Source organism: Phoenix dactylifera, chromosome 10 (genome assembly GCF_009389715.1).
Source record: "Phoenix dactylifera cultivar Barhee BC4 chromosome 10, palm_55x_up_171113_PBpolish2nd_filt_p, whole genome shotgun sequence".
In the NCBI taxonomy this organism is placed as follows: domain Eukaryota; kingdom Viridiplantae; phylum Streptophyta; class Magnoliopsida; order Arecales; family Arecaceae; genus Phoenix; species Phoenix dactylifera.
Genome location: NC_052401.1, coordinates 1,642,112 through 1,665,303, shown reverse-complemented (window position 1 = coordinate 1,665,303; position 23,192 = coordinate 1,642,112). Strand labels below are relative to the sequence as shown.

General features: G+C 40.9%; 2 protein-coding genes across 6 annotated transcripts; one reads left to right on the top strand and one right to left on the bottom strand.

Moving 5' to 3' along the window:
* The first annotated feature begins 1,837 nt into the window (after positions 1-1,837).
* On the top strand, positions 1,838-8,926 carry LOC103703147 (transcription factor LHW-like). Of its 2 annotated transcripts, none has more exons than XM_026803008.2 (11): positions 1,838-2,265; positions 2,980-3,183; positions 3,323-3,404; positions 4,030-4,071; positions 4,199-4,258; positions 4,833-5,009; positions 5,107-6,750; positions 6,890-6,991; positions 7,892-8,032; positions 8,125-8,262; positions 8,411-8,926. In XM_026803008.2, exons 1-11 carry the CDS (start codon positions 2,168-2,170, stop codon positions 8,579-8,581), a joined length of 2,859 nt encoding a protein of 952 aa, XP_026658809.2. In that variant the 5' UTR covers positions 1,838-2,167; the 3' UTR covers positions 8,582-8,926. The 2 variants fall into 2 exon arrangements, with proteins under 2 accessions (XP_026658809.2, XP_008784115.2); XM_008785893.4 differs by having other exon boundaries at positions 1,843-2,265; positions 8,137-8,262.
* A 5,030-nt stretch (positions 8,927-13,956) lies between these two features.
* On the bottom strand, positions 13,957-18,713 carry LOC103703148 (BEL1-like homeodomain protein 1). 4 transcript variants are annotated; one of them, XM_017841825.3, is made up of 5 exons: positions 18,566-18,713; positions 16,457-17,435; positions 15,438-15,802; positions 15,207-15,267; positions 13,957-15,116 (listed from the first exon to the last, which is right to left on the bottom strand). In XM_017841825.3, exons 2-5 carry the CDS (start codon positions 17,243-17,245, stop codon positions 14,349-14,351), a joined length of 1,983 nt encoding a protein of 660 aa, XP_017697314.2. In that variant the 5' UTR covers positions 17,246-17,435; positions 18,566-18,713; the 3' UTR covers positions 13,957-14,348. The 4 variants fall into 4 exon arrangements, with proteins under 4 accessions (XP_017697314.2, XP_008784116.2, XP_008784117.2 ...); XM_008785894.4 differs by lacking the exon at positions 18,566-18,713 and adding an exon at positions 17,915-18,269; XM_008785895.3 differs by lacking the exon at positions 18,566-18,713 and adding an exon at positions 17,536-17,885.
* Positions 18,714-23,192: the final 4,479 nt, after the last annotated feature.

Genomic DNA, 23,192 nt, shown 5'->3' with positions numbered 1-23,192 from the left:
AACTAAGATAACCCTCGGAGGTTATTTCGAATCTTCAGAAGAATATAATACAATTTCGAACGGTTACAACACAACTCCAGGACTATTAAGATACGATTAGTAAGAGATTTGGGATCTTGCTGCTATAAATTAACTCGGATATCCTCCATAAAAAGTAGAATTAGAAAATTCTAGCCGAATACCGACTGTCTCTCTGATTCTTCCTTCTTTTTTTCAAGCATCGAAAAAAGTTATCTCAAGCATCGAAGAGCTCGGTCCGAGCCAATTCAATGAGCTCTTTGACCTTGTTTATTATTTTGCGGATTCATAAAAGCAATCTGCATCATCGATCGATCGACAGCAACACCTCACGTTACGAATTTTTATTTCTTTCCCACTCTAACAGCTACATTACATTTTCCGGGAGGAAAATATGATACAATGGGCCTTGTAAGCTTTGTTATGACTATAATTTAATTCTAAACCTTTCATTCCAAAGAAGCCGGTCTATCTTTTTTTCTTTTTTTTGCCTTAAAAAAAGAGGAAGGGGAGAGGAAGGGACGAGCTTATCCCCACGTAGCAGTCCCCATTGAGCCCCACTCCATCAAGAGAATGTTCGATGCAGGCATAAATGACTGTGAGTTGGGCACTTCAGCCAATTTTACTCATATTCTCTCCACCCGTGGGCCCAGCTCGGACATCCTTCTGGGCTCTGATACGAATCCTCCATGTGAGTACGTAGCCCTTAGGGTTGGATTGAAGCGCGAGCGAGCCAACCAGAAGGGAAGGTGAGGTCGGTTAGTCAAGGTTTCCAAACTCCGTGTCCGAAAAAAGAGCATTCGGTCTCTATAATTTAATCGGCGCTCGTGTGTTTCGAACTCGGAACCACTTGGTTGGAAGTAAGGCCCTGTTTCACTGAGCTACTATCTTAGTGGCAGCCAGTCCATCTTTTAGAGAAAAAAAAAAAAAAAAAAAAGGCCAGTCTATCAGGCGCATAATGCTGGAAGTACGTACGGGAATGTTCCAATAATTCCCCCCCTCCTGCAATGCCGCTTTCCCTTTTAAAAGCCTTAGTGGCCTTCTTTTAATATAAGAAAAATTTTGGGTGGAAAATGAATAACACTCCTCAACCCCCTCTGAGGCCGAGCACGAGAATCCATCATTTCTATTTCCATTAAAAAATAAATAAATTAGCACCAAGACAGAACCCGACAAAGAAAGGACAACCTGATCTTCGGAACGTCCTCATAATAAAAGTTCTATGCGAGATCAATTACAATCGTCCGTTTCCCTTCAAATGCATCTTATCCGCGCATTATCTCCGTCGAGATAATTTTCGTATAGAAATTTTGTATGCGTACGTATGAAAGTAACATCGTTCCCAAACGGACGAGCTAGTGGCAAGTGTAGGTAAATTCTTCTACCATGCTGGGTATTTACATAAAACCCTCCCATTCCTCGCAGCGGGGTGGGTACATACGAATACCCGCCACGTGTAGAATCGAAGATTTTTCTTAGAAATAGTTTTTTAAAGGATCCGGTGGTGGACAGCCTACCACGCGTCTCTGATATCATCCGACGGTCCAGATCGCTAGTCCGCGCGAAGCAACATAGCCCGATGCGCCCAGGGAGCAGCGGACCGGGGCCTCCATTTTTCCTGCGACTAGAGTCGGGGACCGACGACATTGAAAGATTTTTTAATTTTTGCTTCATTTTCTCTCTCCCTATAAAACTTTTTTTAATATTTTATTCCTCGGTTTCCGGTTTTGCCCCTGATGGAGGGAATGATGGCTGTCTGCGAGACGTCGCAGTTTAATAACGTGTTCCCAGAAAGGGCCTCCGCTTCTTGTAAATTTTCTTCTCGCTCTACAGCGTCTTCTCGCTCTCTCGGTCTGGCTCGTCCATGGGTGGCCGGAGGCCGGCAGCGGGGACGGAGGCGGAGGTCGGGGGGGCGGAGCGGGGGAGGAAGCGGGGCGGCGAAGTCAGGACGAAGCAGGCCGGGCGGGGCTCCTGCCGCGGGAGCTAGGCCAGAATAAATCGCCGGACCACAGCGGCTCCGACGTGTGCCCTTCTCTCCTTCTCTCTCTCTCTCTCTCTCCAACTATCTTTGCTCGCGTTCTTGCTTCGATTTGGGTGCGAAAGATAGGGTTTTGCCGAGTGTTCTCGTTCAGTGGCTCTTCGGGGAACGATGGGGCTGATGCTTGGAGAAGCGCTGAAGAGCCTCTGTGTCGAGATCGGGTGGTCCTACGCGGTCTTCTGGAGGGCGGTTGGTGCCCAGAACCCGACGTAAGCTCAAAGTCTTCTCTTTTCTTTTGTTTCCTTCCGGTTTCCTTGATTTATGTGGATTTTTTTTTGTAGGATTGGGTTTATTCTTTTTTGTACCTCTCTTGGGAGGGGACTGGGTTTTGTGGGGAAGATCTAGATGTTGACTAACTTTGATGAACTGAGGATTCGATTCCTAAAGAATCCACCTTTCTATATCCATTTATACATATATTTTTGTGACTGAGTTAATAAATGGAGAGTAGTTGTTATGCTTCCTGGTTAGGTAGTTCGCTACAATGCATGCTTTTTTAAATTTACGTTGTAAAAAAAGGTATGGTTTTATGCGTTTATTCTCTGTTTCCTTAATTTACTTTTCCTTTTTCTTTTGTTTTGGCGGAAGTACAGTTGCCAGATCCTTAATGTAATATTAAGTTCTCTGGATTTCTAAGTTGAGAGAGACAAATGTGATTTTGGCGTGAAGTTTGGCTTATTAAAGCCATTAACAGTGCGACAGATTTTGTGTTTTAACCTTGATGTCGAAATTTTATATCCTGGTTGAATTTTACTGTCGTCTTTATCATTTCATCAAGTTTTTTTTTGCAAAAAAGGAAACAAGGAGTTCTCGAGAAAGACTCCAGACTTGATCACGAATGAGTGTTGTCATGTTCAACCTGAGAATGGGATTTGTGATTTACTTGAACTGAGGGTTTTAAGGTTTGGTCTGAAATTTGGCAGGCATTTGGTCTGGGAGGATGGATATTGTGAACGGGTGCCGCCCATTTCGGGGGTTGAAGCTATGGATTTACTACTCAAGGAACAGGGGCTGATAAGGAATCATAACAATGATCACGCTTCTGAGCTCAGGGGACAAGCGGAGGACAGAGTGGGCATGCTGGTTAACAAGATCATGGCAGCGCAGGTCCATGTTGTAGGAGCTGGGTGTGTAGATTGTGCTTCTGCCATCATTTCCATTCTATACCTTTATAGAGTGCCATTATTGAAGCTCTCTCTCTCTCTCTCTATCTCTATCTCTCTCTTTCTCTGAGATAAAGTTTTGTAGTGGACTGCCTTATTTCAGGATGGTTGGGCAAGCTGCTTTGACGGGAAATCATCAATGGATTATCCAAGACATCCTTCATGATTATGGATCCATAGCCGAGGTATATCTTTTGCTGTTTTGATTCTTCAGTAAGGTTTTGAATGAAAGATCATATTGCTTGGAAGATCTTCTGATGTTGATAGTGATGGATTTAAAACATTTATCTAATTGTATCCGGTAGAAAAACCTATGGCATAGGTAGAATGTTAATGAGAGATAATGATCATGTGGATGGTAGTTTAGCATTGATTACCGAACATATCATTTTGTGTAATTTTGGTTAGAAAGAATCATCTGGTGTAATGGACACAGGTCATAAGTATCTGAATTTTAAATGGACATTACAAAAAGTGGCATGCATTTTCATTTATTCATGATGGACAATCTAAAATGTTTTATAAGCATGCTGCGCATAACTTTATTTTCCGTATCTGTTGATATTTTCATTGCGTAGTCTTGTGTGCTTGTGTTTTAAGCATCACATATGCTGGTCGCATGATTGTAAGCATCGTGTTGGAAGTTCCATCAAAACCTGCATTTTGCTATGTGATTATAACTTACAAGCACTTTCTATCAAATTTTTTGGATTATAATATAGCTTACTTTTTTAACATCCTAAATAAATAGGGATACAATGTCTAGATTTTGGCAAGAAATTTTATATGGCACTTGTTTTTTCCTGATAGGGTTTCGCTGAGATTAACCACCAATTCCTGGCAGGCATTCAGGTCCAGAAGTTGTTCTCTCATTACTTTTTAAAATTAATGTTCTAGTTCATTTTTTTCATTTTACAATGGTTATAGTCTTCCCTTGTTTTCACATGCCAAATGTCTATACTGTTATTTGTTTTTACAGACAATTGCAGTTATTCCTGTGATTCCACATGGCGTTGTACAACTTGGTGCTATCCAAATGGTATGGTTATCCTTTTAATTTTCATTATTAAAATGAGTACTTGTTGCTACATATCGAAATATTAGTTTTGACAGAAACCTATTTCACCTTTTGGAGTTGGCTATACATGTCCCACTTCCAAATGGTTCAAGAATAAACTGCTGAAAGGGCATGCATGAACTCAGATTAGAATATATCTACTGCATAATATTACTTAACTAATTCTGAGTGGTTTCATTTGAATAATATGCAATATATCTAAAAAGAGCATATTAAACAACGATTTTGCTTAAGAATTTAATGTACAAGATGGCATTCCTGCACATATCCAAATCTTTTCTACTATTAACGTGATATGAGTGTTGCATGTACACCACATGTACATCTATATTTTTCTTTTCTTTTGTTTTCTTTCTTTTCCCTTTTTTTTTTTTTGTAAAGGGGTCCATAAAATAAACCTTATAACTAAGTGGCTGTATGTCTTGGAACTTATGTGTTATTTTTTCTCCCATTTCATCAGATCATTGATACATCTTATAACAAAGTGGCTGTATGTCTTGGAACTTATGCGTTATTTTTTCTCCCCTTTCAACAGATCATAGAAAATACTGTGTTTGTAAACCATGTGAGGAGTTTATTTGCCCAGCTAGCTCATGTGCCTGGAGCCCTTTTTTCTGATATCACTCAAAAAACTTTAAGCCAGAGGAGTCAAGTACATTCTTCACTTGGCATGCAAATCTCTTATCGCCAATCTACAGATATCTGCACTAAGGTACTTTCCCATTGTTACTGTTGGACTCTTTTACCACCTCTTCAAATCTTCAAATTCAAGATCTGTTACTCAGCCTTTTTGTGCTACATTGCCACAGTCAAGTGAGAATTTTCCGCAGATGGCTTCAGAAGTGACATCTACAAAACAGACCATCACAAACAAAGGAATGCTGCTTACTGGCCAATTTCAACCAAATATATATCCAGGAGTTAAATCCATCCTTCACGCTAATAGCCAACTGGAAAATAGATCTGCAGGAGCTCAGATTATACTCTCCAAGCCAGATGAGAATTTTATCCAGCAGCTGCCAAGTGTTCCAAGCGTGGAAGGCCAAAATCAGCCTTTAGTGATGGCTTCAGGTGCATCTTTTAGTAGCTTAAGATTTCCTGAAGAGCAGCTGCTGTTAATGTCAACTGTTCGGTCTGCTGACAATACAGAATCTGCATTATATAATGGTAAAATAGATCAGTTAAAATCCAGTAAATGTTACCTACCTAATTCTTTAAAAGATCCTGATATTGCGCACTTGTTTGGAACAAGTGGATCGTTGGAAAATGCAAATGATCTTGGAAACTTTGGTTCACTTCCAGATGGCACTACAGAAAGTATCAGAGTTTCATGTGCCAACTCATCTGTTAATGGGGTAGCTCAAGTGTCCAACCAAAGAAATCGCTCAAATAGCAGTCGTGGGATTTCAGGAAATTCCCAGCAGAACCAGCTGTCTGCCATGAAAAATTCTCTAACTGTGTTGACAACAGAAAAGCAGAAAGTGGAAAACAATTTGTTTCAAGCTTCTCATGCCCCACCTTCTGAATCTGATGCAAATGGTTTGTGTCATAATTTGCTTGTTGGATCTCTTCCAGCACACAGGGTGAGCAATTCAAATTGTGCTCAGGAAGATCAAAGATCTTGTAATGTTGCTTGTGGAGCAAATGTTACTTGTGTTGCACATGGGCAGAATTTGAAAAATTTTGAGGCATCCGAGCTTCCACATATGTTAAATGAGAAAACTTCTTTCTTAACTGTGGAGCCAATGTCAGGAAATGATCTGTTCGATATGTTGGGTCTTGAGGATAAGACTGATTATGCATGTGGCAGTTTGGATGATGTTTTGTTGCAGAGTGATGATCTAAATGCTTGCAAATTGGATGCTGATATATCTAGCCTCTCGACTCAGCTGGATGTTTGTCCTACCTTCGATTCATTGAATGATGAGATTTTCTGTAGTCGTGTTTTTTCTATGGCTGACTCTGACCAACTATTGGATGCTGTGATCTCAAAGTTCAACTCTGGTGCCAAACAAAGCTCAGATGACAATATGTCTTGTAAAACTTCAATAACAAATATCCATAGTTCTCATCATGGTGATTCTCCCGACATTGGCTGGGTGGATTTGTCCGAGCAGGTGCAAGGTGAGAATTTTGGTCATGCACCCATGCTTGTGAAACCAGAGAAAGCTGCTTCAAGTTATATCAAACCTGCATGTAGTCTAGACAAAACTGAAGAGTGCTCCCAGAGAGTTGGCTTTCATAAATCCCAAATTCGCCTTTGGGTTGAAAGTAGCCAGAATGTGAAATCTGATAGTTTGTCTGCTTCAAATGGTACAAAAGTTGAGGAGATAGGTAAACTGAATCGGAAGAGACCCAGACCAGGAGAGAGCCCTAGACCAAGGCCGAAAGATCGCCAGATGATTCAAGACCGTATTAAGGAACTTCGAGAAATCGTACCTAATGGGGCAAAGGTGATCTTGCTGATACTGGAAGCCTTGAGCTTTTTATCACAGTTTTTTGTCATTCTAATTCATTTTATAGGGTAATATATGAGAATATTGCTAATCTTTTTTTTTTTTTTTTTCCGGTATTGTTAATTTGTGGAAGCAGTGCAGCATTGATGCTTTATTGGAGAGGACGATAAAGCACATGCTTTTCTTGCAAAGTGTGTCAAAACACGTGGACAAGCTCAAGGAAATTGGAGAGCCTAAGGTATGAGGTATTTTTTCAATTGTTAGTGCTAGCTGCATGTTCTAACTTGAGTATGGTAAATAGTGTCCCTCTCCCTCTTCTTCCGAGAGAAAAAGGAGGGGGACCGGCATCATGTTATAATTACTCGAGTCCAGATTTTTGGAGATTCAACATTCAAAGATCAAACTTGAAATCTGTGGTTGCTAGGCAGGGGTGTCTGACCATTGTAGCAAGCCCCAATTCACAACCCTGGTACAGAATTGAGCCAAGCTCATGTGACATCAGTTTTGCGCAATAAAAAATATCTATAAGACATAAGCTGATCGTCATGAAACTTTTAGCTGAAATATGTATGGACAATAGTTCGAAAATACAACCCTTTGTTCCGATAGCCTATAAGCTAAAGTTAGCACGTAATCCTGTTGATTGGATGCCATGATGACACTGTTATCTGCTCGATGCATATATGGGTGGGTAATCTAGCAACCAAAACGTCATTGCTTGATATGCTAAAAGATTTCTCCAATGATATTTGAAACCTTGAACTCAGGCAGGCTCATCACCTTCCGGCACGCGTGCCACACAATGCCAGAATGATAAAACACTAAAAAACCCCTTTTTAATTAAAAAAATAGAAAGATAAATAAGTGTTGTGCCAACCATGCCAGGTGCTGCTACGGGATCGGTGTGGTATGTTCTCGGCAGCATGGACCGGCATGGCTGGCACGTGGAGCCATGGGTAAAACCAGATATTGGTGTCAAGGGAACTTGCATGACATAATATCATTGCTCGAATATTTAATCTGATTGCTGCATTGGGGGTGTTTCAGGACTTGGTTTTGATTTATGAAACTTTGGTAACTGGTTTATAGTATAGTTGAATCACTTGAACAAAGTATTGACGTCATATACATATGACAGATAATTAGTAAGGAGGGCGGTCCGCTCTTGGAAGACAACTTCGATGGTGGAGCAACATGGGCATTTGAAGTCGGTTCTCAGTCCATGATCTGCCCAATCATGGTTGAAGATCTAAACCCGCCTCGTCAAATGCTAGTGGAGGTAAATTGCTTCCATACGGTTCGCTTTATACATCTTATTACCATCACCTTCAAAGTATCATTTGCCAACAGAAGAGGAATAGATGTTTGTAGTATTCTCTTCAGATGCTTTGTGAGGAGCGGGGTTTCTTTCTGGAGATTGCTGACTTCATTAGAGGACTGGGATTGACCATCTTAAAGGGAGTGATGGAAGCTCGCAAGAATAAAGTTTGGGCACGTTTCGCAGTGGAGGTACAACCACGTCTGATCTTGAAAGCTGTGTATTTTGTTTATCAATGCATTCACTCAAGCATCGAAATTTACCTTTCAGGTCCGAATCTTTTAGCTTGTAATGACTGAAACTACAGCCATGAAGTTCTTTTGTCTACTTTGTATGCAGGCGAACAGGGATGTGACGAGGATGGAAATTTTCCTGTCACTTGTGCGAATGTTGGAACCAACTGCCGGGAGCAGTATAGCCCCACAAAATGTCGACGATGTCAACATGCCACATACCATGCTGCATCAACCTACTATTCCTGTAACAGGGTTGTCTGATCGCCGTCTATAAGTAATCCAACCTTTGCAGACAATGCTAAGAGTGGGGCTGGCTTCTCCTGCCATGACTAGCATTCCGATGTCCGTAAGGGTTTTTGAGCACCGCATTAGATGTTTTATCGAGGGGGCTAGCTGCTCAGTTCTGAAACCTCTTCAAATCTGACGAGCTGTACATTTTGATTATGCTAATTGTTGATCTTGCTCAGGTTTCTATGTAAGCTTATTTGTCCTTCCTTCTGGAGCATTTTCTTTTGGTTGTTAGGTGCTAAGTATTGTTCTAATTTCTTGTGGGGAGAAGCTCCTCCAGGTGAGCAGGCTATAGATGTAAAAACTTGGGTGCTCAGGCGTTCAAACATCAGTCCTCTCTCCCTCTCTCTCTCTCTCTATATATATATATATTTGGGAGGAAAAGCTTTGGACATTGGTTTGGTTCCTTCAATTCCTCTGACTTTTAGCCTGTTTAACAAACTCATGGTTCTAGTTGTTCATTATGTGAATGTCCAAAGCTTATCCTTCATCAAAACCAAAAGCTTAGCCTGAGAATGGTCCGTTCCATGGTATCAATGTTAAATTAGACATCAACATTTCAAGGTTGGAAGTTATTGCTGTTTTGCTATCAAAGATGTTATTGTCAGTGCCGAATATCCGTCTCCTGAGCATTTTGATTAGCCGAACGCCACCTGACTCTTTCAGAAATGTGGGGTGAGCTGAAGGACATTGAAGAAACTTGAAGCTATGCTTACGCTTGCTGAAGAGAAATTTAATCCTTTGTATTTCAACTGAAGAAAGAATCAAGTCACTATCGCATTTTTCTTCCTTTCAAAGCCATGGAATATAATAAGGTGTGAGCCGCGTGTCACTGAGTATTAGGCTTTATTTTTATCAGAGTAGGTGATCACAGCATTTGGACGAAATGGTCTTCCTCATGTTCATCGCTTATTGCTAACGTCATCCATTAATGTGGTCTAATGTTCTTGCCAGTTGCATTTTATTAGTCGGTAGAATTCAAATCATTTACCAATACCTAGTGGCGTATTTTGTTTGCGACTGAAATTGGAATAAAAAATAGAATGAATAGAAATAGAAATTGGAATGTCTATATATCTCGACGCGTTTTGTTTGTGACGGAAGTTGGAATTGGAATCGGAATAGTATTTGAATATTAGAAAAGAGTCAATATTGAGCTTTAAGGAATTGGGGCATTATTCCGATTCCTCTCTAGAAGCATGATAAGAATGGGATTTATCCAACTAAACGGTTGGAATAAGAATTATTCATTCCTATTTCCCTTCCAAACTCCAACTCCCTCTAACTAAACATGCGCCGAAAGAAAAACCTTGCAGCTGCCATGCAATATTTTGTTGGTTGGCACAATCATGATGGTCTATGAAGTTGAGTTTCATGCTGGTGTACTGCAACAACGGAGGTATGCTTGTAAACTCGGAAAGATATCAACCCAACTGCCAAATTAGATCAGAGAATAAAGTGTCTTCACTTGGTTGGCTTTGGCTCATTTAGATAAGAGTCATGACTGAAAAATATCATCCATTTATGCATGATGTATGCTTTCCAATAGAGCAATGCTCTCTAGAATTTGCAACATGCGGCGGGTCCATATGCAACCCATACAAGAAGTAGCCATCGATTTTGCTATTGATATTTATAATTATACAGGTGAGTCCATGGAAGATCATCATTAACTAGTTTTCACAATAATCTTTATTTTTTTTTTTAAGCTTATACCAATTCTTGCATTATTCAAGATAATCCACTTGGTGCTTCAGTTTCAAACCTTGTTATGTGCATTGCATCGACAACACATCTCTATCAAGATCATTCTTTCGGAGCTGGAGCCATCAAACTAGTGGAGAACTCGAAGGAATCAGAACTAAGACTAAATCGTAAACCCATATGGCCTGATAATTGGCTGCGGGAAAGGAACTTGAATGCGACGTCCCAACTATCTATATTTTCTTATTTTTCTTTAAAAAAAGCACCCTATTATCACTAAACATGCATGAAAACTATATTAAAATTCAAGTTTTCTATTATTGTTGTTGTCGTTGTAATCATAGTTCTCGAGTTACCTGTGCCAAGCACTGTAGATGCACCTCCCAAAGGTATGAACAGAAATTCTATTCTCGCGTGTTGTTTGCTCGAGAATGCTTCGTCAGTATGTGACCGACATGGCAGTTTGTGTGATCATGAAATTTTTGTTGGCAATTATTCTTTACAATGGTTCCTACTTTCTCATGGGGTTAAGAGGATTTATTCAAGCATTATGCTACTACAATGAAATCTAATTCTATCCGTACCATAGAGATGCGATTATTCAGTAATCAATTTGCGTCCTTTCATGATGTGCCAAACTGTCTTGTTTGGAATAGTGAATATTATTCTTTTATCATTGTGTCAAACAATAAATATATATATATATATATATATATATATATATATATATATCATGCTTCCAAGTCAGCATGTTGGCATCTCTAATGCTTTACTGGCAGCAATTATCCTCCAATGCTATCATAGTTTGAAAGTTTCATCTGTATTAATCATGATGTCATTCTCAGATGCCATCTGAGGAATGGTGATGTCTACTCCTCGAAGGAAATATGTGATTTTATCAATCATCAATCATCGATCATCATCGTAGAAAAATAAGAAATAGTTAGGGAGTATATGCCATATATTTTATATGCTATATGTAGGTCCTTTTTTTTTATTGACTAGTGTACACTTAGCATGGTTTATCTTAAGTAAAATCATAGAGCAATGGTCCAATCTCCGTGGCATACAGTTCGAATTGATCAAAGTCATTAAATTTTGTAAAAGGCTTCTCTTATCGAAAATGACAAATTATGAGTTTGGTTGGTTAGAGCCAAAAGACCGGAGATTTGATTGCACTCAAAGGTTCATAGTGAGTAAAATTGTAGTATAGTCTCTTGAAAACTCTTTAAAAACCTAATAAGAAACAAAAATCTTCTCATGTACACACCACAGAATATTGTATAGGGCAGACTTTCTATATATTTTCTCTAGCGCCCATCTCAAAGAGGAAATCTAAAAGTCAAACCAAGGTGGGATTCTTCCTATTAACGGAGTCTATCAGTCCCGCGACACACAAAAAGAGCAAAAATCATATGCATGAAGAGTTCTCGTCGCCCACATCCTTTCTTCTTTCTCATAAGGCAATTTTCCTTATTGGATGAGTTTTTCTCTCTTTCTGTGAATCTTCTTCTTTGTGAAGGCGTCCAAAACATAGTATTCACCAGTACACATGGTTAGATGATACACACTTAACAAAATAGTCATCCAATATCCCAATACACATCTCTATGTAAATTGATACATAATTTTCAGAACATAATAATTACCAGTACATATTGCATGGCAAGATGATATATACTTAGCAAAAATAGTTATCTAACGTTCCAATATACACCTCTAGATAAATCGATACACAATTTTCAGAATATAGTATTCATCAATACACACTATATGGCCAAGTGATACATACCTAATATAATAGTCATCTAGCATCCCAATACGTATCTCTAGGTAAATTGATATACAGTTTTTAAGATATGATATTCACTAGTATGTAGCATATAGTGAGGTGATATATATTTGTTGGCTTCTAGATACATACTGTAAGTTTTTTTGATACACAACCATCAACGATTCAATATATATCTCTAGATAAATTGATGCATATTTTTCAGAACATGGTGTTTACTAGTACATAGTATATGGCTAAGTAATACGCTCCGAGCAAACTAATCATCCAGCATCCTAAGACACATCTTCAAATAAATTGATATATAATTTTCAAAATATTGTGTTTACCAATACACACTACATAGCCAGATAATATACACCTAGCAATAAAGTCATTCAGCATTCTAATATATACCTCTAAGTAAATCAATACACAGTTTTCGTAATATGGTTTTCACCAGTACATAATATATAACCAGATGATATATACTTGTTAACTTTCTAATATATATTCTAAGCTTTTTTGATCCTAAATAAAGAGGAATTTGAAAGAGGCGAAAGGGACTCAAGAAGGAGAAAGAAGGCCTCACAAACGAAAGAGATGGCTAGACATGGAGGAGGATGGATAGAGAGTCTTGACAAGGAAGAAGAGAGGATGTAGGTGGATGGTCTCTCTTTACGAACACAATTTTTTTTTATTTTTTTAAGTCACGGGACTGATGGACTCTATTAGTAGTACAAGTTCCATTCCAATTTGATTTTTGGTTTTTTTTTTTAAAGATGGGCTCCAAAGAAAATGTGGCAAAATAGAAAGTCTATCCTAAACGATGTTTTATGGTGTGTGCATCAAAAAAATTTTGTTCCCTGATAAGAGCTAATTTAGAATTCATTGCTCAGTAAATAGGGAGACAAGGCCCAAAACCTCTAGGTACATTTACAACTTGGGTCATTATGTCTCCTAATCTTCTGTCAATGTACGTTGTCTCTTTATCATGTCTGACATATTTTTCCCATTTTATTTTTTGATGGATCGCCTGTTTAAATTTCCAACCATCAAAATTGTTAAATACTACAATAAATGTGAGATAGATAGGTAGATAGATAGAGAGAATCATAAGGCTAACACGGGCAGAGGCCCGTGCAGTCCCCCTCTTCGCCCCCACACACCACCCTCAGTCTATCTATTTTATTGGTGAAACTTAATACTTGAAATTCAACAAAACCTTTATTTTCTTCTTTTTCTCCTTGTGAAATAACTTTTTTGATGTAAAGGGGACCTAGTGAAATAACTGGGAACTGTTCTCCTCCCATTCTTGACGAAGAAAAGGAAAGAACCCCCCACACATTAATCCAAAGAACCCCACTGCTTTTCCGCTATACTTCCCACCCTCCCATCACCCTTCCTTTCATGTGTCCTTTCCCTTGGACGCCACCAACCATCCCAAACAACACATGAACTTGGTGGGCTCATGAAGACTGCCTCTACCACCCTCAAGCACAAACCCTCCTGTCCCCAAGCTCCCTCCATCCATAGCTTCTCTGCTGAATTATTGCTACACATTGCAAATCAAACTCTAAATATCATAACATTCACAATTGGCGAAATAATTTTAAACTTCATACCTTGGTCCTGCTATTAAACTGTTACAAAGGATATGTTTCTGTCTTGCAGCTCAATTTGCAGTGACACATCATTATCATGGTCATCATTCAAGTCTTTCATCATTCAAGTCTTTTTTTCTCCATGAAATATGAAACTAAAGGTTTCATAGAACAGATTTTATGACTTGTGACCGGCACGATTCCGGACCTCCAAAAAGTTGCGCGTATGTGCTATTTGATTTGATCCGATTTAGTTCTTGTGAAGCAAACCGAAGAAATATATGATCCAAATTTAATTTCTTTTCATACGAGACAAACTACGTTCAGGTCCAACATCGAAGACCCACATAAGTACATACGAACAGAGATAAGTATGTCTATCCTACATATATTTGAATAAAAATTGCATACTGATGAGCGGTATGTATGTTCCAAAGGAGTGAAACAATATACATTACTCAGCTTTATGAACTCAACTCCCAATCTGCTCAAATCCCATACACAAATGGCTCTGTGAAGTATAAAACCCATCGATCTGAAGCTATTCTTCTATACACTAGTCCTCCTATCAGGCTATCAGCACTCAGTGAAAGGTTTCTCTCTACCCAGACCCCAACTACTACTATTCTACAAGCAACCTGATACGCTCATTCCAAATCTAAAGCAGATATAATTCAAGCTACAAAGTCTGGTAGTAATTGAGCTGCGTACCTCTTTCTGTTCGGGATATCAATGCTCTCGTAGGCATTTGAAGGATGCGCGACGCTTGGGTTGTTGTTGAAGGATGGCATGCTCTCGTTGGAGAGAAAAGATGGCTGCGCTCCCGAGAGAGAGAGGTTCTCGCAGTGTGGGAGACCAAGAGTAAGGGAAACACCATTGCCCGAAAACCTTGGTGTGAATTGTTCGGAGTCGAACCTTCCGAGGTCTGCAATTGGGTAAGCCCCAAAGCTTCCTCCATGGTTTGTAGTGCCTCCTATCAAGGAAAAGCCTTGGTCCCCGGCCCTCTGCTGTCCATCCATAAACTTCATTAGAAGCTCTCGGTTGCTTGTCTCCTCTGACTTCATATCGAAACTGATCAAATGCTGCAGCGATTCGCCCCTTCTTGCCTTCTTGAGCCTCGGTTGCATGGCTGCTTCATTGTCATAGTAGGAAGCATGGCTCCGATCATTTCCTAAGGGCGACGGCGGTGCTGCTGCGACCGAAGAAGTTCTTGGATCATTTGGATGGTTTTGTGTTGTTTTGAGACTATCGGCCTGCCCGGTTCTCGTTGGGCTGCTCTCTTGCTTTGCGCTGGACTTGGAGACTGAGTTTTCATTGGCATCGCTCTTGCTAGCTTTCTCATCAGCGCTGTTCTGTTCCGGGTCCTTCATCTCCTCCGAGTACATTTCCTCCACCATCGGCTTCCATAGTCGGACCCTCGCGTTTATGAACCAGTTAGAGACCTATATAGTAGGAAAAGCCACAGAAGTTCTCAATCGAATACTTTGACACGAATGTGAGAAAGAGATGGGTAATTCATATTTCTCAACTACCTGACTCCTACTGAGCCCTGTTTGTTTCGCAAGCATGATTTTGTCTGAATCCTTTGGGTAGCTGCAATCCATGCAATAGAATTTATGTGAGTAGTTTAGTTCTTAGACAGACTGGAATTGATGGATGGTTCTATTGAGAGTTTGTCAATGCTAATACGAGTATGAACTGGCGCCATGAAACAACAATTTGGATCGAGTTCTCGGAGATAATTCTCATATTCAAGCACTTACGGGTGGAGGAAGTGTTCGAAGAGCCAAGCCCGAAGAATCGAAACAGAGCGTTCGGGCAATCCTCTCTGGGGCCTCCAAGCATTGTGCTGGATCATTCCAAGCTGCTGCAGAGCCCGCTGCTGCCTCAGGTGGTGGTCGACAAACCGAAGCCTTGAGCCTCCAGACTTGGTTTCTTCCTCCCCTAAGCTCCTACTTGTAGCCCGAATCTGGCCTGCGATGGCATCTCGGAGGCAGCGGAATTGCTTCGATATGGTCTGTAAAGCGAGGGCGGTGTATGTTCTTGCTGATCCGGTTCCAGCCACAGCTTCGAAGGAACTGACCACAACTTGCATCTGGTTGTGGTACTGCCTGTACCTCTGTTCCACCTTCAGAAACAAGAAAGAAAAAGAGGGGGAAAATTTAGTTCAGAAATGAACAGTTTTTTAAACAGCCTGCCAAAAATATGCTGATGGACTTTGAATCATGGGAATTAAAACAGAAAAAAGATTATTTTATTCTATCAAAATGAACGAGGAAATGAAAAATTTGTTGATAGAGCGGCATACAACATAGCTACGAAGCAAGAAAGTAAAATTTCGAAGAAGTACATGAACAAAATTCAGGTTTTCAGAATTTTATGCCAAGCTACAGTGAAGTGAAACACGACATGGAATAATTTTACATGACGAGCTTTCATGGGTCTCTATTCTAGATCCACCCAACGTCTAAAATTCCTTACCTTGCGACAAAATTCGATTAGAAGGACAAAGCTTTTATATTGCCAATTACAAAATTTCACTTGATGCACTCTTATTCAAAATCCAATTCGGACTAAAATTTCCGACTTTCAGTTAGAACTTTTCTAGGTAGGTGATTTGTTCAACAAGCTTGAAGCCAAATTCAAAGTAGCACAATTAATTCTTCTTCTCGGAATACAAAAGTTTCAACCTTCCTATCAAAATTAATTACGCCAGCGAAAACATATGGAATTCTTGATAACAGGCAGAAATAGTTCATGTAACATCCACACCGACACTTACCTCGTCCAGCATGTTCACAAGCTTTGCCTTCTTCATCTGAAGCTCCTGCCTCTCGGCTGTGGTAAGATCAGCCCCGCGCTTCGTGCTCGTGTCCTCCTCCCCCGTCCCAGCGGCCGTACCCTCCGAGTCCCTATTGCCCTTCATGGGACTCTTGGAGTTGGTCCCCTTCGCGGATTCACCTTTGATTCCCCGCCCGACGTTTACCACCTCGTCGAGCAGTTGTTGAGCTGCCTTCAAGTACTTAGAACCCATCAAAAAGCTTTGCAAGCCTGAGACGCCGCTGGAAACACCTGACGCCGAGGACGAAGACCCCAGGATCTTCGCTTCCTCGGTTCTCGCCGGAGTCATGTTCGGCACCGGGGCGACCATCTCCCGCGGGGAGAGGCTGAGGGACAGCCCTTGCTGAGGCTGACGCATGGTGGAGGGGCGTCGGGGGCCCAACTGCGAGGCCATGTCGATGGAGTTGCTCGGCGGTGTCGGGCTCCATAGGTTGCAGTGGAGGCGGGGGACTAGACCATGGATGGCCGAGACATCATGGGCGGGGGCTTGGATAGGCTGCGGGCGGTTGGATTCGTGGGAGGCGACGGTTGGTTGGAGGGGGATGCCGACGAAGTGCTGCTGCTGCTGCTGGTGGTTCATGGGATTTAGAGAATTCATGGAGTTCAGGAGGACCATGTTGCCCTGAGCGGCTGCGGTGTCAGAATATCCGACATAATTGGGGTTCATGAGGTAGAGAGTCTGCAAGCCATCAGGTTGGATTTCGGGGGCGCCATGAAAGTACGTAGCCATGGATAATTCTGATTTCTATTCGAGGAAATAGCTATCAAAAAACCAAAACAAGAAGAGAAATTCTCTCAAATAGCTCTCTTATCTCCTGGAAGAGAGACTTAAGATCACTCATCGCTCAGCTCACGCAGATGCATGGAATAACGTGGAGCTCCATATGCTTGCGGCCTGATCGCCATGGTGTGAAATTCTCCTGAAGAAAGGAACAAGGAAAAGAATATGTGAATGGTGAACGTTGAAGATAAGCAGAAAAAGGTAAGAAATACTAACATAGAATTCATAGAAAACTCAACTAGACTACAAAAACTAAACACTTGATGGAATTGATAAAGATAATAATACTGATGGAGGCGACAGTTCTTGATGGCTATTTTCACTTGGATCTCTTGGACTAAAATCGAAGAAGTTCCGATCGAAGAACTCCAGAAAGAAGGCCAAAGAGAAGCCCCGATGTCTGAGATCATGAATCTGAAAATCATGCATGAAGGAAGTCCCTAGAATTTGGTTCCGTCCATTGGTGGAGGGATAACCCATTCTATAGAAATTCTACTAGTACTGAGAGAGATGGAAGGAGGAGAAAGAAGGGAGAGACAAGGAGCTAGAGGGATATAAAAGAGAAAGGCAGCCATCTTCGTCAGGTGATAATAACTAAGTATATTTCATTAGCAATACCTGAGGGATGCAATCCCATGAGCACGTGGGGTGTGATATAAGAATGGTTATGGAATCCTCTCTCCCTCCTTTTATCTCCCCCTTTTCTCCGGAGTGATCTCTCTTCCTCCCTTCCTCTCTCTCTCGGTCTCAAACGCACAGAGGCAGATCTTAGGTATCATGAGTAAAAAAAAAAGGGAAATGGAGGCTGTCTCAGACTCATGTCAGAGTTCTGTACCTCCTGCCTCTTTCTCTCCAACTGAAAAGGAAAAGAAATAAAGCCACCAGTTAAGTAGACTCGGCTAAATGGAAAAGGAAAATAAGAACAGATACCCATCTTTCACCACCATTTTCCACACACCCCTCATATTTCTTTTCCTTTATCTTTTCCAAGTAGTTTTTTATCATAAAATGACTAGCTTTTTGGGCTGTATAGATGAGGATGCACCATAAACTATGGTGCACCCAGGAAGAGAGGATTGGGGTGCGGTTTGGTACCCGAGTGGATCAAAAGAGGGCAAGGTCCGGCTGATTTGACCCTCCTTTCCTCATCATTAGATGCAGGAGAGAGGGAGAGAAAGATAGACATGGATAGATCGATAGATATAGATATACTATTCTATAAATATATATATACATATTTAAAGAGAGAGAGATTGTTAGAGAACTGACAGAGTGTCGGAGAGAACGAGCAGCTGAAAAACTAGGAAACGTCGACTTCCACAGCCTGATTTAATATTTGCGCGAGTGTGCGTGGAAAAGAGAGGGGGCCAAGAAAGAGTGGGGAGCTTCCCTTCTCCTTCCAATTCCTTTTAAACACATATTTCCTTGCGTGCTGTGTATCTTCTCTGGCTTTTATTTGTTTATTGAGTCGGTCTTCGCCCCGTTTTCTTTTGCTATAATTTTATTTTTTATGTTTTTTTTTTTGTGGTTGGATGCTGGGGTTGGAAGATAGAGCAATTGAAAGATAGGGTACCCGACCAACCACCACCATAACACGGTGTGATAGGAAGAGAGAGACGGAGAGACTAATTCTTCAAAGAAAAAGTGGTTAGATTTGGAATTGGGATCAATACAATGTGACTCCTCCATAAGGTGCCTGCTTATATGGATTTTGGTTAGTGGAGCTCACCAGCTAGAGGGATCAAAAGAGCATCTTATGCCTCCCTTTTCAAAGTGGCATGTCTCGACTCTATGAAGTGGTCCTATCAGCCACTATTCTCCTGCTTCCAAATATCATCTTTGTTGTTTATAGCGTGTGATCGATGAATTCATCGCAAGTTAATTGCACCCTGCGATCACTCTACAATTGAGGAAAGTGACAATATTCTAGTGCATGCTGTATCGTAATTGCACCCCGTCTAATCCGATGGTTGATAGATACGTGTGGCCCCGTTGCCGAGCACCACACCAGTTGCTGGTGTATTGGAGACAACATGGTGTCCAGTGATTCGTTTTCCCCCTTGTGATGTGGCCCTCTTTCCCAGCACACGCACCTCTTGCTAGGGTTGGACAGCCTCGCGAGTAAAAATATCTCCAGTCCTTCGCCCATATACGTTTCATTGTACTATCACTATATTCTTTACTACTATTCCTCGTCAGGGAACTCCACTTTGCTTTCAGGACAGAGACCCTATACTGAGAAAGCAAGCAAAAGCTTCGAGATATGATGCTTGCAGTTGAAAGTCTGAAACTATTTATATAATATGTTACAAGTTAAAAGGAAACAAAGAAAACATGTGAGCATATATCTCTATCTCAATATATTCACATGTTACCAAGAATGAATAAATTAAGATATCGTAATCAAAAACATGGGACAAGAATGTGTTAAAGAGGAAGGGAAACGTAGGAAAGGGGGCTAAGGGAGCTCAGGATCAGATATCTTAACACATGGACGTACTGTTGTTCCCTGGCTTATTGAGTTGTTATGTTGGGAGGCTCAAACCGTTGTTTTATGAATCATTACGTTAGCGAACAAAGGAATTGCTATGATGGGAGGGCTTCCTATCTGGAGCTCTAGCTATCCTTAAGTTAAAGGATGGTGCATTAAGTTTTCAGCAAGCAAACCATCAGTAAGGACTCATTTTCAGGTATCTTTCAGAGTTGTCAGCTTCTACATATTATTGATCTCTTCAGATGTTCATTTCCTTGAGGCTTTTAAGGTAGATACTTGCGAGGTTCCATATTTCTTCTCCCTAAACTGGCTGCTATTTGCAACAATATAATAATATAAAAGCCTCTCTTCTTAAAATTTGCACATAAATCTTAAACTGGTCCTACGTACGTCAGTCGTAAAGCATCGTGGCATGGTTTTATCGAGTATATCCATCAAACTATGCTCTGAATCTTTACCACACACACACAAAAAAAAAAGAGAACTATGTTTTGAATATTGTTAGGTAAATAAATGCATAGCAAGTAATTGGTACTATGAATATTTAGGTATTTAAAGATAGATATTAATGACTTCGCCATTCTTCTCTGAAAATAAAAAAGGAAATGAAAAATTAAAAGGATAACGTGGTATAATTCGAACAATTGAATGGTATCATTCATGGAAACAATCAAAGTACAATGAAGTATCGGCACACCAACTGACTTGGCTTCTGCACAGTAATATAACTGGAACAGTCGAAAAAATGGGAGTGTCACTGTATTCCTCGTTAGATTTATATTTCTTCCTGCCATGATATTACTAAATCAAAGAGAGGACGTTATCATAGTTGGACCCTATGGTAGCTAGCTAGTTTGCAATAAAGTAAGCCACTTGATTGTTGCTTTTAGTATTGTGGATGAGGGAGAACCCTCGAATCGTACTAAGGGTTATTGATGATTCCGCGTTTCTTTTCTATAACATTCCTCTCACTTCCTATTCTCTGACACTCAATAAGGTTTTACTGGTGCCATCAAATGAGGGTATATATCTCTGATCTGTTCTGACTGTTCAAACCATAGTTCAACCGTTGTAAAACTATTGCAATTGCAAAAATGATCGAGAACTGGAGAAAGAAAAAAAATGGCATTAGGTACAATAATACAAAAGTTGGTTGTTGGTGGAGCCCTCGACTATGTTCAGCTGATTAGGACTCCACATGTGGAGAAGCTTTCAAGGGCCTCCCACACATGGTTCCATACGGTGTTTGAGGTCATTAAAAGTGATTATTGGCGTCATTTTTAGAGTGTTTATAGGTGCATATGGCCCCATGCAAGGCAAGATGCGTGCATATGGCCCTTTATGGTAGTTGTTGTTTTGTGTTGAAAGTTAGCAGGAGGATATCCTTTTTAAATGAGAGGTTAGAGATGAAGAGCGTGGGAATCAAAGAGGGGGCCCTCTCTTCATTAGCAAGAAAATGTGGGTGCAATGGCATGTCCTTACGTGACCCATTTTTCTTTAAAGTAGTCCCCTCATGTACGCAATCCCATCTGTTGATATTTTTTCTTCCTGGGCTTCAACAGCCACAGAACAAAACTCTACCACTGCCTTCCCACCTGCAGTAGTACTGCACTTCCTCATGAATTATCCGTAACCTAACCTTTTTCTCCTTTCCTTTATATCTACCTCTCTTTTCTCTTACTTTTCCTGTTCTCTTTTATTTTTTTTTTTAATTTTCTTTTCCGATAATGATACTAATGGCCACTACACTCTCGAGCCCGTCCGTTGGCTCTCTACCGACACTTTCTTGGCACATGATCGTGCACGATAGGTCTAATGGCTTTGTCACTATGCGAATATGCTAATCAATCACAATTGTCCACCAATATGTCATGTTGCAATTTGTCGATTGTCTTGTGCTATGTTTACCATTTCCATCCCACCTATCAAAATGCAAATTTAGTACAGCATCAACCCCAATCTAGACCTTTTCATGAACGAACATAAGAAACACATTAATTACCAAGATCTTAATTAATTATTGAGAAATTTAACTTTAACCAATGATAGATTTATCCTGTGTCACGCATCTAACAATGAACTAAAGCAATAAAGATCATATTAAATAAAGCATCCCCCTTTATAGGTAAAAAGTAGAAATCCTAAAAACATGTGTATGCATTTATTGATAGCTCCACTACAACTTTCAACTTTAAAAACACCTTACTTAACCTACCATAACCAAAGTTTTTTTTTTTGTCTTCAAAGCCAAAAAAGAGACATGCCACAAGACTAAATATCCTGCATGTTTCATTTATCTCCTAGAGAGTGTGCATGTGTGTGCAAGAATCATATAACATCAATTGCTAAAGATCAAGAGAAAAGAATTTGGTTAGAATACAAAAAGGTAATGATTGTAAAGATCAAAATTAACTTTTTATTGTTTTAATTATGTTTTCTATATATTTGTTTATGTACCAGCAAAAAAAAAAAAAAGGGTCGTATCAGGCCTGGCTGCCCGGTTGGCTGGCACAGAGAACAATGAAATCCAGCCACGGGAGTGTCGAGAGGTTGCAGCGGCGACACGTAGCTCCATTCGAAGCGCACTAATCGGGTGTCGTTAGAAGGAGGACGAGGAGATGGGACCCATGCCTTTCCCCTCCGACCGTGCTGTTCCCACGTGCCACTGGCTGCCGTAAAGCAGTTCCCCTTGGACTTTTGCTCCCGTGGTCCCCCATTCTCCCCACCTACACGTGTCGCCCTCTCAGCCTCTCCTTCCCCTCTCCAGCCCCTTAGTCCAAGAACAATTCTACCATCTTCATACAACTGGACACGTGGGTGCTGTCCAGCGTGAGACGTGCTGTTTCTTCCTGCGTTGGAGGAATCGAAAAGGTGACACGTAGGGGGTTGTAATATTTCGGTACAACGGGGGAATGCAGGGGAGCCGGGTGAGGCGGCCGCCGTGGATTCGGTAAGGGGGAGGCCGTCGCAATCGGGGCGTCACCATCGGCACGTGTGGGACCCGCTGGGGGGCGGGAGGGAAAAGGTCAAGGGTGCGGCCAATGAGCGACGAGCTAGCGACGAGCTGCGTCGCTGTCGCGGGGCCCATCCCCTCCTGCCCCGCTGCCCGCCCTGCCCGTAATCGCGGATATTACTCATTTTCTAATCGCAGCAAAAGAAATTTATTTATATGAGATTTTAAGATGATAACACGTAGGAAGAAATTGTCGTTCTTCAGTTGCTTCGCGGTCTACTGGAACAGAAGACGCATTAAGGACGCCCGTTTGGGGTTAAAGGTGACCGACTTCTAGATGCCGGCAATGTGTTCATAATGCTGTGACAATACAACTTGGTGATATAATAATGCTTCACCTTCAGAAGCAGTAGCAGGTTTCTGGAAATTTTTACAAAGTTAAAAGGGTG